Source organism: Lissotriton helveticus, chromosome 5_1 (assembly GCF_964261635.1).
Source record: "Lissotriton helveticus chromosome 5_1, aLisHel1.1, whole genome shotgun sequence".
NCBI lineage: Eukaryota > Metazoa > Chordata > Amphibia > Caudata > Salamandridae > Lissotriton > Lissotriton helveticus.
The window spans coordinates 1,739,426,274-1,739,444,931 of NC_136065.1; the positions used below are offsets into that span (position 1 = coordinate 1,739,426,274).

The following is an 18,658-nucleotide window of genomic DNA, read 5'->3' on the forward strand; positions in this document are numbered from 1 at the left end:
CTGTCACATGTACAATTAGCTGGGTACGTTTGACCATATAGGGGTTGTAGTAGGTTTTTTAACATAACTATTTAGACTTGTATGGTGACCATGTGATATGAGAGGCAGTAATGGTGTGGTTGTAAACAAATCCAGTCAGGAGGCTGTATCACTGGTTTCTATCCAGCATTTGCTGGGTGCCCACCAAAGCAAGGTACCGAAGCACTGTGAGCTATGTATACAATTGTTCACCCCTGCTTGCATATGTTTTCTATGGACTTGGTAAGAGGTAAAATCAAGATTTTGAGGGTAAACATGTGGTACATGTGGTACTGGAATATCATAAAGAAACGTCATTTGTAGCTCATTTTAGCCAACAATGCTGAGTCCGATCAACTACATTCCAGTGATTGGTGGGAAATGATCTTTGAATAAGACCCAGCTGGCTACAAAGAAACAAACCCCAGACATATATCAATTTCTTCCTTTATAGAGGTGCCAAAAAGGACAATGAGTTGTGATGCCATTAAAATGGAAATAGTATAATCTAACATAACAAAATGTCACACCGGCTTTCATGAGTATGACTCTCCCTACATTACTCAGCAAATACTCCCCTTTGACTTTCACAGTAAAAAATGTGTGTCGTCCAATGTGTGTCCTCCAAGACCTGGAGAAGATTTTAGCCCCCGCAAGTTGGCAATGTTGTCCTCTGCTGAATTAGGAGGGTGCTTCTTCTTCTCTCCAGGAACCACAAAGACCTCATTATGGTGTCTCTGTAAATACTCAGAAGGACCACTGTAACTGACTCAGTTGCTGCAGGTATGTATGTATGTACTTATTGATATCTTTAGAGAATGAACCAAGCTCACGATTGGGGAATGGACCCAAAAAATATATTAATTTGGAGAAGGTGAAGGGTAGACTGTCGGTTCAGGGATAGTACTCCTTAAATATGTGTATCATCAACATTGTTTAAATTGTAGGAGAATCATTGCTGATAGGAATGTGGTTTCAGATCCTGGGAGCATAAATGGCAATGCTTTTTCTTCAGTCTGGCAATATCCAGGCTCCTGCTCTGCCATTTTCCCCAATTGAGGTTAGTTTTTTACTAAGTATACAGTGGTCTTGTTGTTGTGGACTTTATAAGTGATGGCGAAAGCGATGGCGAAAAGCCAGGAGCTACGACAGCATTGACTTTTAAAATTTGTATTGTGATTCTGTGTGTTTTTAGACTCACCATTATCCTGGGCACCTAATCACTGCAGTCACAGGCATTCCCGCACAGCCGAGTGATCGTTGCCGCGGGTGGGTGTTTGTGCTGCTTGCCACCATTCACGGGTCCCACGGGACACGCCCACTTGTGCTGGACACACCCCCTTCCAACATCCTCTTCACCCCATAAAACATGTATACTCACCGGAAGCGCAGCGGACGAGCGCAGCGGGCGCGACGATTGCGCGCCGAAGGCACGCTTAAGGCAAGCTTGTCTGCGCTCGTCTGCGCCGAGGCCAGGCCCAGGTCCACCCCTCATGTCCCTATTGTGCCTTGCACCGCTCAAACCCCGACAGTAATCAAATACACCTCAGATCAACTCCGGAATCGTAAGCCCCCGTGTGGTATCCTTCTCTGTGTTATGCATGTGTGTCTTACTGATTGTAGAATGTTATTTATAGAATCTCATGATGTAGTTATGTTCTCATGATGTAGTTATGTTGGGATTCCAATTGAGGCCAGGACTGTGTCAGTTGCTGCCTGCCTGTGTCCCCTGTGGATGAGATCCTTTCTTCCTAATATAAGAATAAAGAAACCCTTTTATACATCCAACATTTGAGATGTACTTCTTCACATTGGCAACGAGATTGGGATGAAGACTTCCCTTACTACTTTCAACATTCATTTTGAAAGACAATTCTCAAAAGGATCTCAACACCAAGCCTCAACTCAAGGTATTTTGCACTACTTGTTTGGACTTTAAGACTCAACCTAATAACAAGATTCTACTTCATTCTACTTTATTCGATATTCTCTAGTGCTCTTTGAGGCTTGAAAGTGTCAGTCTGTTTGTCACTAATTTTAAAAGCAACAGACTCTTTGGACTTGTCACATTTATAAATTTTTTATCTATGAGGCGAGTCATGGAGGAGTTCGTTTGATTTGTCTTCATGCGTTTATAACTGCCTCCCGAGTGAAGAACTTGTTTACCTGCCGAGTGAAGGACTGTACAGCTCGACCCTTTATTGAAACAATTTGTTTGCGTAGCTGCTTACTTCCTGCTGAGTAAAGAACTTGACTACTTCCCGTGTGAAAGACTGAGCGGCTGGAGTCTTTGTTTAGTCAACTTCAATACTTCCTTGTCGCGACTGCGAGATTACAGTTCGTTTAATTTAGAAATAAACAATTACCGTCATCTGCACGCTCCTCACTTCTGTCACGCTCCAGGCTCCTCGTTTCTATCACGCTCCAGGCTTCAGCGACACTCTTTCAGTGACGCTCCTTCAGTGACGCTTCTTCTAACGCTTCTAACGCTGCGCCTCAAGATTCCCTACGCTGCGTTTCACTGACATCATAGAGAGTTCCTTCCTTGACAACAGTTACTTGCCTTGGCAACACTTCACCGGAGTGTCTGTTTACGGTAGCGCTTCGTTCTCATCAATCCTTTTCCTGAAATGGGACATGACATATGAGGAAGGTAACTGTGTTCTATCTTGCCATATTAAAACCATCACAGTACTTCGTGGGATTCAAAGACAGATAACTGGATTTAAATACTTAGAGATTCTTCTCTTTTCTGCGCTGACACACTCAGCTAAATTGATGTGTGCAGTCAAGCTTTACTCTTAAATACAGAAATTTTTCTCTTTTCTGCGCTGACACACTCAGCTTAATTGTTGTGTGCAATCAACCTTTTCTCTTAAATACATTTTACTTTGTGGGATTTACAGGCTTGTTCTACTCACACACATAATTTTTTTTATGTGTGTTCATTTACTAAAAAAAAAAAAAAAAAAAAAAAGTACTTTTCTTCAGCCTTTTAACTATCATTTATTTACAGGTTCTACTAATATTTTTTTTTCTCTTCAATAACTAATTCATCATTTATTTACAGGTTGTGCTAATAACTTGTTTCTTTGATAATTACTGCATTAATATTTTGATATTTGATATTTGATGTCATTTTATTCCTGCTATTGCTAGTTTGACGTATTGATTTATTTCTCTCTCATTTTATGCTTACTCTTTCTGATATTTCCTGGTGAGTTATGCAGAACATTACAGCTGCTCCTTTTTTCCTTTCAAAACCAGGGGACCCACCCATTCGCTGGTCCAAATGGAAAAAAGTGTTTTTAAATTAGGCAAGGGTCTGTGGTACTTCTCTTTCTGCAGAAAGGAAGTCCGCACTTTTAATGCACTGCTTAGGCTCTGAGGGGCAAGATGTTTTCGAACATTTACCTGAATTGACTACTGAGGAAGCAAATAATTTAAATGAATTTGAGGTCAACATTAAAAAACTGGACAAACATTATTTGCCAAAAGTGAGTACCATCTTAGAAAGGTACCACTTTGGCAGACGCATGCAAAAAGATGAGGAGTCTATAGAGACTTATGTCACGGCTTTACGTAAATTGGCTGCCACTTGTAAATTTGAAGGTACTTTGGAAGAACGATTACGTGATCAATTCATGTTAGGATGTTGTTTAGAAAAAATTAAGGACGAATTGTGGCAGAAAGATGATCCTAATTTAGATGAAGTCATCGCCATAGCCAAAAGACTAGAACATTCTGATGCATGTGTAAAGGTTTTTAAGAAAGAAAAAGAAACCTCAGAGGAAAAAGTCTTGGTTGTTAATAAGAATAAGTCCCTAGAAAAACCAGACCTGAAATCTACTACTAGAACCTCTAAGAAAACGTCCAGCTCCACTCCTTCTTCTTATAAATTTTCCAGAACCTCCACTAGTTCAAAACTAAAATGTTTTCGTTGTAATGCCTTCGATCACTTAGCCAATGATAGGTCATGCCCTGCTTTGTCTTCTAAATGTAACAACTGCGGTAAGGTAGGGCATTACTCGAAGGCTTGCAGGTCTCAAATAATAAAATAAAAAAACAAGTGAAAGAAGTGTTGATAGATGATGACTCTGACTCTAATTCTGATGACTTACATTGTGGTGAGATTTCTGTATTTGATGAAGACTTTGATCCTGATTCGGATGAGTTACATTGTAGTGAAATTTCCTTATTCAATGGGAAAAAGTGTAAAGGTGCTGTTGATGTTGTACGCATTGATAATTGTGAAGTCAAAATGCTATTTGACTCTGGGGCAAAAATCACATTAATACCCGAAGTTTTCTTTGATGAGAAACTTTTTGGAAAGGTAAAAGTTTTTAAACCTGACATAAGACCACTGGCCTATGGAAGAAAACCTATTAAACTCGTGGGTTATTTCAATGGTCAAATTAACTACAAGGGACGACTTACTGCAGGTAAAATTTACATCTCCTGCAGGGGGGACAGCATTCTAAGTTGGTTTCATCAGGCAGACTTACATCTTGCTTTACTTCCTGGTGAAAATCCTTGCATCGTTCTAAGAGATATAGAATCTCACTCTAGTGAAAATAATCCCATCTTAAATGATGTGTCTCCATGTACATCTGGCTGTAATGTGGTAACTGTACAAAAAACCTCTAATTTGAGTGAAAGTGAGAGGTCTTATCCTGATTGGCGAAGACTATTCGAAAGTGTCTTTAGTGACAAGCTTGGTTGTCTTTCTGGTTATGTTCATAATATTATTTTGAAGACAGATGCAGTTCCAATGGCATGTAAAGTGCGTAGCGTTCCTTTAGCAATGCAGGAACCTATGCGGTTGGAGTTAGAGAAACTTTTGAGTGATGGAATCATTGTGAAATGTGAGGCAAGGGAATGGGTTTCGCCTGTTGTTTTAGCTCGTAAACCCTCAGGCGAGATTCGTTTTTGTGTTGACCTTAGGGGTCTCAATAGAGAGATTGTGGCAGATAAATATCCTCTTCCTAATATCAATACCATATTAACTCAACTGGGAGATGCTTGCATGTTCTCCACTCTCGACCTGAGGGCGGCATACCATCAGGTGAGGATTGATGAGGCATCCATGGGTTTCACAACCTTCATCACACCCTTTGGCACATTTAAGTTCACTCGCTTACCTTTTGGGTTAATCTCTGCAGCCTCTGTTTTTCAGCGAGTGATGGAGGATGTATTGAAGGGTATTACTGGAGTTAAAATTTATCAGGATGATGTACTTGTGTTCGGGTCATCACAAAGTGAACATGATCTTAGAGTTAGATCTGTTCTGGAACGTTTCGAGGACAGAGGATTGACTTTAAGGGAAAACAAGTGCAGATTTAATTTGACTGAGATTGACTATTTAGGTGTAAACCAAAGGAAAAGTTGGTGAAGACTATACACAGCTTGCCTACGCCAAAGTCTAGAGAAGAGTTGGTTACCTTTTTAGGTATGGCAGAGTATTATAACAAATTTGTGCCTCATTTTGCAAATAAAACTTCTAACATGAGAGCTTTGTTGAAAAAGGGGGTAAAGTTTTCTTGGTCTCAGGTATGCCAAAAGGAATACGAACTTGTTAAACAAGATTTAAGTCTAGCTCCTTCTTTACAAAGTTTTGACGTTAATAATGATTCAATTTTGGTCACAGATGCTAGTTCCCGTGGTTTAGGAGCTGTGCTCAAGCAAATGAGGGATGGGAAAGAGATTACCATCTTGTTTCTGTCTAGATCCTTAGTTGGCCCGGAGTTGTCATATTCTGTGATTGAGAAGGAGGCTCTTTGTATTTATTGGGCTATTAGGAAATTGAAGAAGTTTCTGTGGGGTAATTCATTTGTGGTTCACACGGATCATAAACCGTTGAAGGAGGTCTTTTATAAAAAAGGATTGGATGCCATTTCTTCACGTATCTGCAAATGGGTTATCGCTCTCCAAGAATTTGAATTTGATGTGAGGTACTTACCGGGTGTGAAAAATAAGGTTGCAGATTGTCTCTCTAGATTGGTTGTAGAGCAGAATGACCAGAACTCTTTATCATCTGAGGATTCGTGGGAGATAGATGAGTTTAAGGTGTGTGAGATTGTTGAAGGAATTATCCAAGAGAGTGATTGGAGAGATGCCATGGGTACAGACTTTGAGTTACAGGAAGTTTGTAACTTGTTAAGTAAAGGGTGGCTATGTCTTAAAAATCTGAGTGATAGTGCCAAGAAGTACTGGAATGTCAAGGATGAGTTGTCCTTAAAGGATGGTTTGTTGTGGAGAGGCACAAGGCTTATTCCACCTTCTTTGATTAGGGAGAAAATTCTTCTTTTGGCCCACCAAGGACATCAAGGCATATCCAAAACTAAGGAGAGGATACGGTTACATTTCTGATGGCCAGGTATTGTTCTTCTGGTAGAACGGATGATTCGTGATTGTGTTGAATGTAGCTCCTCTGACAAAGTTTGTAAGACAAGGACACAACCAATGGTTATAAGGGATATGCCGGTGCGTTGTTGGCAGGATGTAGCCCTGGACATCCTAGGTCCCATTTCTTCTGGGAACTCTCAACGGTATGTGCTAGTCATGATGGATATGTTCTCACGATGGCCGGAGATAAAAATCACCCAAAACATTGAGACCAAGGATGTAGTAAAATTTTTACGTGATGTTTTTAGTAGGGAGGGGTTTCCTGAAACTATCCTTACTGATAATGGGGTACAGCTAGTATCAAAAGAAATGGAAGATTTCTTGGCTAGTAAAGGTGTTAAACACAAGCGTTGTTCACTTTACCATCCGGAATGTAACGGAATGGTGGAAAGGTTCAACCGCGTACTCAAGGAATCTATTCAGATTTCTAAAGATCAAGGCTCGGATTGGAAAAATAACCTGATGGAGAGAGTAATGGTTTATAGGATTACACCACATTCCACCACAGAGGAGATCCCTTTTATACTTTTTCGAGGTCGCACTCCAAACACTTCTATATTTCAGTCTTGGATGAGAAATTTAGGGGTGGAAACAAGAAATCTTAACAAGGGCCTTGATCCATTGAAGCAAAAGGTGAAGTCAGAACTGAGAAAGAAGAATTTTGATAGCAGACATGCAGTTGCTCATACCAAGGTGTGTGTTGGAGATCGGGTGAGAATTCGTCTTCCACCTAGATCTTCAGGGCCAAAGTTTTCTTCTCCCTTTTATGTCACGAAACTGTTTCATAATGCTGTTAAGCTAAATGATGGAAGAATTTGGAATTTGAATCGAATTATTTTTTTTTCAGGTCCTACTGAGAAGAATGAAACAAACAGTGTTAAGTCTGATGCTCCTGTCAGGAAAAGCACACATTTAAGTCGTGCTTCTACTGCTCTAAATGATTATATTTTGAAATAGCAATTTTGTTTTTTGTTTTTTTTTGTGTTTTCAGGGGAAGGTGTGTGGTATCCTTCTCTGTGTTATGCATGTGTGTCTTACTGATTGTAGAATGTTATTTATAGAATCTCATGATGTAGTTATGTTCTCATGATGTAGTTATGTTGGGATTCCAATTGAGGCCAGGACTGTGTCAGTTGCTGCCTGCCTGTGTCCCCTGTGGATGAGATCCTTTCTTCCTAATATAAGAATAAAGAAACCCTTTTATACATCCAACATTTGAGATGTACTTCTTCACACCCCGGCAAACCTTCCACATTCTTTACCTTACCTGCTACATACAATACCTATGATAGGTCCTCATAAATGTCCAACATGCACTACCCCTACCCTTTCGGCTAACGCTCCCTCTCAGGGCTTAGCAGCACTTATCAATGTACGCTCGGTTCCCAAACACAAAACTGAAATCTCAGAATTTATTGAGTCACATAACCTAGATCTCCTATTCATTACCGAGACTTGGGGAGATGACTCATCCGGCCCGGACTTTAAAGCAGCCACCCCCGAAAATTACTGCGTAAGTAGACTAGACAGAATTAAAAGAAAGGGTGGAGGTATAGCCATCATCTATAAGAACCACCTTAAAGTTAAAATCATTGATCTTAACTATAATGGTTGTGAGGCCTTCTCCTTTTCCATCAGCCTCACGGGCAACCAATCATTTGAAGGCATATTACTTTATCGCCCGCCTGGGTCCAGATCCAAATTCCTCAACAACCTTAATAATTTAATCGAGGCCACAGCCGGAGCTCCACATTTCACCATACTGGGAGACTTCAATTTCCATATTGAATGAACTTGTGACCCTGATACCATGGCGCTAACTAACGATCTATCAGCTGTCGGCCTCCAGAAAACTGTCAATCAGCCTACACATAAAGCGGGACATACCCTCGATGGGATATTCACCAGTAATCCACACATTTTGGTTTCAGATGTGATCCCTCTTATCTGGACGGATCACTCAGCAGTTTGCTTCTCCATAAAACTTAAAACCTTTCCATCCTCTATTGTATCATCTTCTCCTATCTCCTTCAGAGACTGGAAAAACATTAATACATCCCATCTTGCTTCTATGCTATCCGACAGCATCATCACTACTGAACCGGATCCGTCACTAGCCTCCAATAACTATCTCAACAGCCTAAACATGGCTTGTCAAAAGTTAGCACCTCTAAAAACCTCCCATCGTACCAGAAAGCTCCCCTCGGCCCCTTGGTTTACGGAATCCCTACATCTTCAGAGACAACACTGCAGAAATTCAGAAAGACACTGGCGCCGCTACTACAACCCTACCGAAAAAATCCTATACAAAAGCGCCCTCTCTAAATATAAAGATCTTATCACCGCAGAAAAAAACACTTATTACTCCTCCCAAATCAATCAGGCCAAAAATTCTGCAAGAGAACTCTTTCAGGTGGTCACTAAACTTTCTAACCCCCCTGCTCCTCGCCCTGATGTATCTCAATCCCTCTGCAACTCCCTTGCCAATTTCTTTGAAGACAAAGTCACCTCCATTTTCTCAGCCTTCACCCGTTCTCCCTTCACTACCATTACTAATCAATCGCCGCCCACTAATGTGTCTGTCTTATCGGTTTTCGAAGCAGCCACCGAGGAACAAGTCCGACGACTAATTTCTGGCACTAAATCAGGATCACCCTTAGATCCCTGTCCTCCTGCCATTCTCAATCTCATCCCAGAAGCCATATCCCCCTCTTTGACGAACATCTGTAATGTTATGTTTACCACCGGCATATATCCCTCAGTTTGGAAAGAGGCTATCATTAAGCCTCTCCTCAAAAAACCTACACTTGACCCCCTTCTCCCAGCTAGCTATCGACCCATCACATGTCTACCTTTCCCAGCAAAAATATTCGAAAAAACTATGAATATACAACTTTCCAGATTCATAGATAAAAACAACTTATTGGATGAAACCCAATTTGGGTTTAGACAGGGTCATGGAACCGAAACCGCTTTAATAAAAGCGGTAGACAAAATAAGGATGACAGTGGACAAAGGAGGCGCGGCAGTACTAATACTGCTAGATCTTTCCGCAGCCTTCGACACGGTCGATCATGCCACCCTGATCGACCGTGTCTCAGCAATGGGCATTCAGAATAAGGCCAAAGACCTCCTCGCCTCCTTCCTAGCCAACCGCTCACAGACAGTAAAAATGGGCAATTTCACCTCCCATACCTTCACCCTTCCCTGCGGAGTACCACAGGGCTCCTCGCTAACCCCGACATTGTTTAACATTTATGTTTCGGACTTAGCGAGGGTGATAAGGTCGTACGGCATTGCACTTACGACCTATGCCGACGACACCCAATTGGTACTAACTGTACACAACGATGGTGCATCAGTTGCCGCAAACTTCCAAGAAGGAATGCTGGCAATCAGTTCCTGGATGTCATCAAACTGTCTCAAATTAAATTCCGACCAAAACGGAGGTGAAGACATTCGGGAAACTGGAACCTACCTGGTCCCCTTTATGGTGACCAACGGAGATGGGAGCTCTGCCAGAACCTGTCACCAAGGTTCGTAACCTTGGAGTTACGTTTGACAATAAAATGACCTTTCTTCATCATGTCAACTCCGTGGTCTCCTCATCCATCTTCGTCTTGAAAAAGATCAAAAAACTTCTGCCCTACCTTCCCACCTCAGCCGGCAAAATCTTAATCAGCACTTTATTTTTTTTCAAAACAGACTACTGTAACGCCCTCCTTCTGAACGCCCAGGAAAAAATCCTTAAGAAGTTACAGCTAGTTCAGAATGCCTCAGCCAGAATTTTACTAGGCATCCCTAAATTCACTTCCATCTCCTCTTATATCCAACAACTGCACTGGCTCCCAGTCAGGAGCCGTACAAAGTTTAAAGCATTGTACATTGCTTATAAAGCCATTAACAACTTAGGCCCACAGTTTCTCAAAGATGCCCTCTGCCCGCTTGAAAATCCAAGAACGCTTCGCTCTTCCTCAGCTTACCTGCTCAAAGTTCCACGAACAAAAAAGGCCAACTGGGGTGACAGATGCTTCACGATTTCCACAGCCAAACTCTGGAACTCTCCCTTTACATCAAAACGGCCCCAACGCTCATTAGCTTTAGGAAGAAATTAAAAACTTGGTTTTTTTCACAATAATTTTTCTGTCATAGCTATCGTTCTGTTTATTGAGCGCCGAGACACCCCCGGGTAGTTGTGCGCTATAAAAATCGCAATAAACATAAAAAAAACATGCAGCTGCTCTTGAAGATGATTCACACTGGATATGGGGGACAGTATAGGTATTTAAATGTACTGTTGATATGGGTGAATTATTTTTGAACCCTTAATGTGCTGTGCTGCTGTGTGTAGGATACTCTTAGGGAGTGCTAGGGCGATATCAGGGCAACCACCACACAAACAATTGCCTCTCTCCATATGAGAGAGGACCAAGGATTGTACAGTAGTTCTGAAGTAGTCCAAGCAGAAACCGCTTTGCTTTCATCTTATGAGCTTTGGCAAAATGGAATGGGGTTCCAGTGAAACACAGTGTTCAACATGAGTTCCCAAAGTGGTGATGTATATGTCAAATTGAATCCTGATCTCTGTGGTGGCCGGGAAATGTTCTACCAGGTTGTTTAGTTCTTCTGAGATTTTTTCCAGATGGATATCTTTTATGGAGTGGAATATTTTTTTTCCTGTTTTTAATTGTCCTTGAGTACAAAGTATATGCCTTGGTGAAGGCAATGGTAACGTGGTCAGTACAGGCCAGGACAATAGGTGTATGGCAGTCTATATTAGGTATATAGGATAAGGTGCAATGTGCTGCCTTTTGAATGGATTGGGGTATTGGTGATTTGTTTTATTTTCAGAATGTTGAGAAGTGTGTAAAAGGCTCCTTACTGCACTTTGTGTTGCTGGGAAGGTTGCAATCTCCAAGGAACGTGGGGTTGATGTTTCGGATGCAGGCACAAGTAATGAGGTCTGAGATTTCTTTTACAAAGAACATTTTTGGTCAGTTGGTCTGCAGATCAGACAATAGGATGCTGTTTTGGAGGCTGAGAGAGGATCTCAAAGCATGTTGGTGCTGTGGAATGCAAAGCCAGAATGTCCTGTGTATGAATGCACGTTTTCCTTATGTTTTAAGTGTTCAATCTCTGTGTTGGATGCTATAACCAACATGGATGAGGATCTCCTGTATGTTTGTGGAGGAGGTTGTGAACCAGGTTTCAGAGATGAAGAATGCATCCAGGATGTGCTGAGTGATGATGTCTGCAATGTCCGTAGCATATACAACTGCAGGACTGATGAACATCAATTGAACATACTGTGCTGTGTATTTTAGTGATGATTCCATGACAGAATATGGGGGAAAATTATAATGACTCACCAAAATATCGTCCAAATAGTACTATACTAGTCCTATACTTCACCAACAAAAAAACCCACAAATATCGCTGACAAAAATATTGCCGCCAAACCTATCTAAATTTAACAATATGGAACACACAAATATTAAAACACTATATATCATCCACTATTTGAATGTATAGAGCCTGATTCACAAAGGTATACTTACACAGTCCTATCTTTTTGTGCGTGGAGACTCCGCAGTCGTAAAGATACTACTAGTAAAATACCTTTGTGAATAGCAAGCAATCGTAAGCATACATAAAAGTATACAATTACCTTTGTGAGTTAGGCCCATAGACAATATAAATAATATTGAAACACACAATATTAACTACAATGAGATTTTAAAAAATAAAGATTTTTTTGAAAAATGGCCTCATTTTATTTGATTTTATGTTCTTTGATATCATGCTATGAAGTGTGATTTATACACTATAAAGGATAAGACATATGTATATGGTGCCTGTAAAGTTATGGGAGCAAAGTGTTGAGAGTTCAGGGTGTTTCCAACCACTTTCAACACCATCTAATGGGAACCATGTGATCTGCCTTCTATGCGGTTTTACATTACTCCACTCAAAAACACAATTGCATCATCCAGTACTCCTTTTGAATTTGAACTTATTAAACTTCCCACAGGTAGATGTTTTTTGCTTACCTGGTGCTTCCCAAAGGCTTTTTCTCTGTTTTTTTGGGAGTTGTCTTCATCAGTAAAAGAGGAAAAAGAAGCAGCAAGATAGATACAAGAAGGCAACATCCAATAATTATTCCATTGAGCTGAAGATCCGTCAGGTAAGATTCACAGCGGTCTCCCTTGTACCAAATGTATTCTTTCTGACTGCACCTGTGTCAAGAAAGGAAATAGTGACATTACTGGTGGGACACAGATATCTGACAAGCAATGACCGATGATGGAACTCAAACTATGGTTTTCTGGGTGGTCCTGACCTGGTTAGTATCAGACGAGAAATAAATGCATTCCAGTGATATTTGAAAAAATTAGACATCATAAGGACAGAGTAGTCGCCTGGGAGGAGTTAAGATTGTAAATTGCACTGTATGTCGATCTAGAAAGTGGATTATACTGTAGGACACAAATGGGTGGTGTAGGCCTCATTTAGAATAGGTGAATATGGCCTGGTATCGCTAGATATCCAGGACTCTAGTGCGCACAACAATTATAATCTTTCAAATGAAACCGTTTGTTCAAAACATCTTTTATCATTGGTTTAGCTTAAATTCAGTAAGTAAAATGCATTATCAATTTAAATAATACATAAACAATAGGAAATCACTCCACATAAATCATATGCATTTCTCAAAACAATCAATATACAACACAGTTATATGTACAACCCAATGCATTTCGGGGTATAAAGCCCTTCGTGTGGGGTCTGTAGGAGAAAAGAAAGGAGAGAAAGAAAGGAAACTTGATTACTCTAGATGCTTTAGGAGATATATATTCCGTGATCTTTAGTATCATGTGGATTTCTTACCAGAATTGCTGATTATTCCAGCATTATATGTGCAATATAATGTATAATGAATCTGGAGAATCGGTAAAAAGAGGGGGAGAATCAGACACATGATTCATGTGTGCCAGACACAATTTATATGGGGGAGGGTATTCAAAAAAATTACCTGTATCCTAGAGTCAAACGGAACCTGTCTGAAAATAATGAGAATTTGTATCAATAACTACCCTTTGTAGTTTATTTATATGGTCACTTGTGAACTTCAAACACGGAGCTCACCTGCAGGTCTTGCGTGTATAAGCGCTGAGATATGGAGTCTATTGGAATAAATAAACGGGTAATGTATAAATTCTATTGCAAACAATTTAATTTGATGCGATGTCGCAAAATCTAATAGTAGAAAGAGTATTTACCTGCGAGCCTCGAATTCAAAACTAGGGTTCTCGCTCGTTTTGAAATTCCTCCCGTGCTAAAGAGAGTAAAAATGAAAGTATACCGGATTTAATATACGATTACCCTAGTTGATGACCTTCACGTTTAAAACCATCTAGAAGCTGACTTACCGGGAGAAAGGTAAACCGGTTGCGTAGCGGCGTCCCTACTCGAATGTTTGTGTCGATAGCGGGTTCATAAGAAGAGTCCTTTTTCTACATCTATTTTTTAGACTCAAGATTGAAAGAAGGACTAGCTGAAAGAATAGTGGCGGCCATTACTAAACGGGAAGTGTAGCTCGAAACTAGGTGTCTTTCCGAATACGGTGAAGATATTACTGGCGCTTATGTTGTGAAGCAACCTAAATATTATTATTCAGGGGATACTGATGTGAGTCAATAAGAAAACTAAAAGATAACGAAAAAAGAGGGAAAGAGGGAAAGGGGGAGGGATGCACAATACATTTTAGTTATCTACTGTTTCAACATTATGCGTTGGAATCCGAAAAAAATATAAATTCCATATTACTATGATCAACGGATTTATAAATCATAAACCTTCAAAATGTGTGGTAAAGTTTGTAACTTCTATTAACCAACAATGTTATGTTCACTGTATATTTTTGGGCATATGTCCAACTATATACATGTGTTCTAATGAAAAGTATCACTGTGCTGATGGATCCCTTAGGGACCAGGCTAAGTGCGATTACACTCTAGTTAATGACTATAGGAAACAGATCATTTCCAATTTGTCATTCAACCCATCCGGGGCCAAGGTCTGCAATTTGCGAATCCAAAAGGTTTCTCTCCGGAGGAGGATTTTGGCATTGTCTAGTCCTAGACGTTGCGAAACCTGTTCAATAATTTGAAAACGTATCTGGGCTATTGTATGTCCCATATCAATCCAATGCCTTGCAAGAGGCGATGTCAGATTTTTATTACGAATTCGACTCTTGTGCTCAGATAGACGTATTTTTAATTTCCGGTCAGTCTTGCCAACATATAGCAGCCCACATGGGCACTTTATTGAATAAACCACATGCTCTGCGTTGCAGTTTGCAGAGTGTCTTAAGGTAATCCTTTCTCCTGTTCGCGGATGAGATAACGTACTGCCGGTAATTACATTATTGCAGTTCTTGCAGTTGAAGCACTTCGTTGTTCCTTTATGGGTTACTGCTCGGTGTTCCATATCTTCTGGTTTATTGAGAAATTCCTTCAAGTTTCGCGATCTTTTATAGGCGAATAGTGGTTTCACCAAAATCACTTTCTATTTGTAAAATTTCCCACCTCTTGGTTATGGTTCTTTTTATGTCTCTTGATGCGGTGGAGTATTTGGATACAAACACCATTCTTTTGTTTGGAACCTTGACTTTTTTCTGCAATAGTTCTGCGCGCGGTATCGTCTTGATTCTCTCCATTTGCATTGTCAAGAGTTTTTCAGGATATCCTCGGTCTAGATAGCATTGCTTTTGATGTTCCAAGCTTCTCATGCATTGTATTTCATTAGATGATATTCTTTTGATTCTCATAAATTGAGATATCGGGAGATTGTCTATCAAGTTAATTGGATGGAAGCTTCCATATTGTAATGATGTGTTTTTATCAGTAGGTTTTTTGTACAGTTCTGTGTATATTATGTTGCCATTTATTCCAACTGAAACATCCAGGAATGGTATTGACGTGGTACTAATCTGGCTGGTAAATTGTATTCTGGGATTTACAAGATTCAAACTGTCAATATTTCTTTGTAAATCTACAACTGGTTTTTTCCATATTAAAAAGATATCATCAATATACCGTTTATAATATATGATGCCTTCTTGCCAAGTTTTATCTTCCAATATGTACTCCAATTCAAATTTTGCCATGAATATATTTGCATATATACATGCCCCTGGAAAGCCCATGGCAGTGCCGCTTAGCTGAGTGTAGTATTCATTTTGCCAAATAAAGTAATTGTTGTTTAAACAAAATTCCAACAATTGCATAATCAGATATTTCGTCTCAACAGGTTTGTCTGTCCTCAGTAAGGCCCATTCCATAGCCTCGAGGCCTAGTTTGTGGGGAATCGATGTATATAACGACACTACGTCAATTGTACAGAGTGTTAAACTCCCTTCTTCTTCCAAGTTTAGGGATGTCAGGCTTCTCAAAAAATGTGATGTGCCCTCCAAATATGTAGACCAGTTTTGCATGAATGCTTGCATATGGGAATCGATGAAAATACCCAAATTTTGGAAGATTGACGAGCAACCAGACACAATGGGCCTGATAGGAGGATTCTGCAATTGTTTGTGTACTTTTGGCAAAAAGTAGATTTTAGGTCTTCTTGGGTATACTTGTCTTAGATATTTTTTAGTTGCAGGGGTGATCCAGCCTAGTTCCTCAGCCTTATCAAGAATTTGATCAAGATTGTGTGCTATCTCATTTGTTGGATCTTGTGGAAGTTTGAAATAGACTTTGTCGTCATGCACATGTTCAATTCCTTTCTGAATGTAAATATCAGTGTCCATAATGACAAGGCCTCCCCCTTTGTCTGCCTTTTGGATGACAATTTCTTCGTTATTAGCCAAGGCGCGGAGCGCACTATGTTCTGCTCGAGTCAGATTTTTCAACTTGCTTTTATATTGAATTTTAGTCATATCTGCCTTGACCAGAGTTTCAAACAGATCGAGGCTTTTATGAGAGACTGGAGCCATAAAGTTACTTTTAGGTTTGAACTGTTCTGCGATGTTATCAGGAGATTCAATAGGATTTAGAATGGTGAAAAAATATTTAAGACGTAATAACCTCATGAATTTGCCCCGGATTGAGCGATACCAGGCCATATTCACATACACACTGAGTTCAGTAGGCACTAATCTAGCGCTGCACACGTATCGAACAAACGATCAAGTTACAAAAAAATCGAGTGCAATACCCCTAACCATTCATTCATTGATTCTCATTTAGAATAGGGCATTAATGGATGATCCACTAAGAAATGGTGGATCCCCAGTGTGCATCCCTGATTGAGTTATTTATTTATTTATTCATAGAGTTTTATGTAGCACGAACTTGACCCAGAAAGGGTATCAGAGTTACATCACATACAGAAGCATAGTATGGAACAGTCCACATAAACAATGTTACAGTACTACGAAGGTAGGAGGGGAGGAAGGAGTAATCGTGGGGAGACGAGAAGGAACAATGCCCCGTGTCCGCTGGGTAGGTGACGGTCAGGGGGGGAAACCAGGGCCAGACTCCTCATTAGCTGTCAAGCAGCTCCACTGGTCATCGGCCATGTTGCTCAGGTCTCAGCTTTCAAGAAAAGCCCATTAGGCATTTATATGATATGCGAAGGTTATGTAGCGCTATCTAGACCTGGAGGTATCAGAGCGCATAACTAGGGGAACGTTGCATTATAAGGTCATCAAAAGCATTATGAGGCACTGGCTAGACCCGTAGGTATCAGAGCGCTATAGCAGAGGCGGATTGCGTTACAACTTACATCAGTTACAATAGCGTAGTAAGTAGAGTAAACAATCAACGGGTGGAGTAATAGCGGGGAGACGAGGGGGAATAATACCCCAATGTCTGGCTGGGCAGGTGACGGTCAGGGGGAAAACTAGGGCCAGACTCCTCATTAGCTGTCAAGCAGCTCCACCGGTCATCAGCCATGTTGCTCATGTCTCTGTGTTCAGGAAAAGTTTTTAGTTTATTAGGTATGCGAAGTATATATAGCGCTATCTAGACCAGGAGGTATCTGAGCGCACAACCAGGGGGGCGTTGCCTTATAAGGTAACATGAAAAGATTGTAGTGCGCTGGCTAGACCCGCAGGTATCAGAGCACTGTAGCAGAGTACGATCGTGTTACAAATTACATCAGTTACAATAGCGTATTAGGTACAGTAAACAAACAATGGTAGGGGGAGTAATAGCGGGGAGACGAGGAGGAACAATGTCCAATGTCCAGCTGGGTAGGTAGATGACGGTCAAGTGGGAAAACCATGGGCAGACTCCTCATTAGCTGTCAAGTAGCTCCACTGGTCACCAGCCATGTTGCTCAGGTCTCAGCGTTCAGGAGATACCAGTTTTTAGTTTAATTGATTTTGTGAAGGTTATCTAGACTCGTAGGAATCAGAGCGCATAACCAGGGGAACGTTGCATTATAATATACATCAAAAGGATTATAAAGCACTGGCTAGACCCGTAGGTATCAGAGGAAGATTGCGTTACAAATTACAACAGTTACAATGGCGTAGAAGATACAGTAAACAAACAACGAGTTTGAGAGAGTTTATAGGAAAAGGCGGAGAGGAAGGAGCCCTAGCATGGAGACATGGACGAACTTTGACGAGAGACGGAGAGGCCGATAGAGAGGGAAAGGGGAGAGGTGGAGTGCGAGAAGAGAGGATGAGGGGGAAAAAATGGAAAGGAGATAAAGGGAAAGTCAGCCCAAAGACCCTGTGGGTGGGTGGCAGCCAGGGAGATAATCCAGGGCCAGTCTCCTCTATAGCTTGCTAGGAAGCACCAAGGGGCATCGGTCAGAAAAATGGATAGAAAGGAGACAAGGAAAAGGCGGAACGGCAGAATACGAAGAGGGGTAGGGTGAGACAGGGAGAGGGGGAGAAGCAATGTCCAGTGTCCAGGCGCCTGCAATGTGTCTGTGTCCTTAAGCCCCAGAAAGTCCACGCCCTATTTTTGCTGGTTAGGATAGATTCATTGATGGAGTGCAGCGCAGCCCCAAGTGCTCCCTTGAACATAGAAATTGTTTGTGACCTCATAGTCTCCTCTATAATGCATAGCGTAGCAGCCCGACCCTCTGCTGTGTGGCTATGACGATCTGATCCGCCCTGCTTCTTCTCTCTATGCAGAATCGTGTACCTTCTCCACTCTTCCACTGATTCTAGAAAGGGAGGGACGGCCGCCATTTTGGAGTCAGGTGGGGCGCT

At 41.0% G+C, this 18,658-nt stretch overlaps 1 protein-coding gene across 1 annotated transcript in view; it reads right to left on the reverse strand.

Annotated features, from left to right (window-relative positions):
• The window catches only part of LOC144753809 (uncharacterized), a 161,745-nt gene that overhangs the window by 121,408 nt on the left and 21,679 nt on the right, over nucleotides 1–18,658 (reverse strand). The window contains exon 2 of the mRNA XM_078641382.1: nucleotides 12,474–12,659. Within this exon, the coding sequence (XP_078497508.1) occupies nucleotides 12,474–12,659 (186 nt within the window). The remainder of the gene's footprint in view (nucleotides 1–12,473; nucleotides 12,660–18,658) is intronic.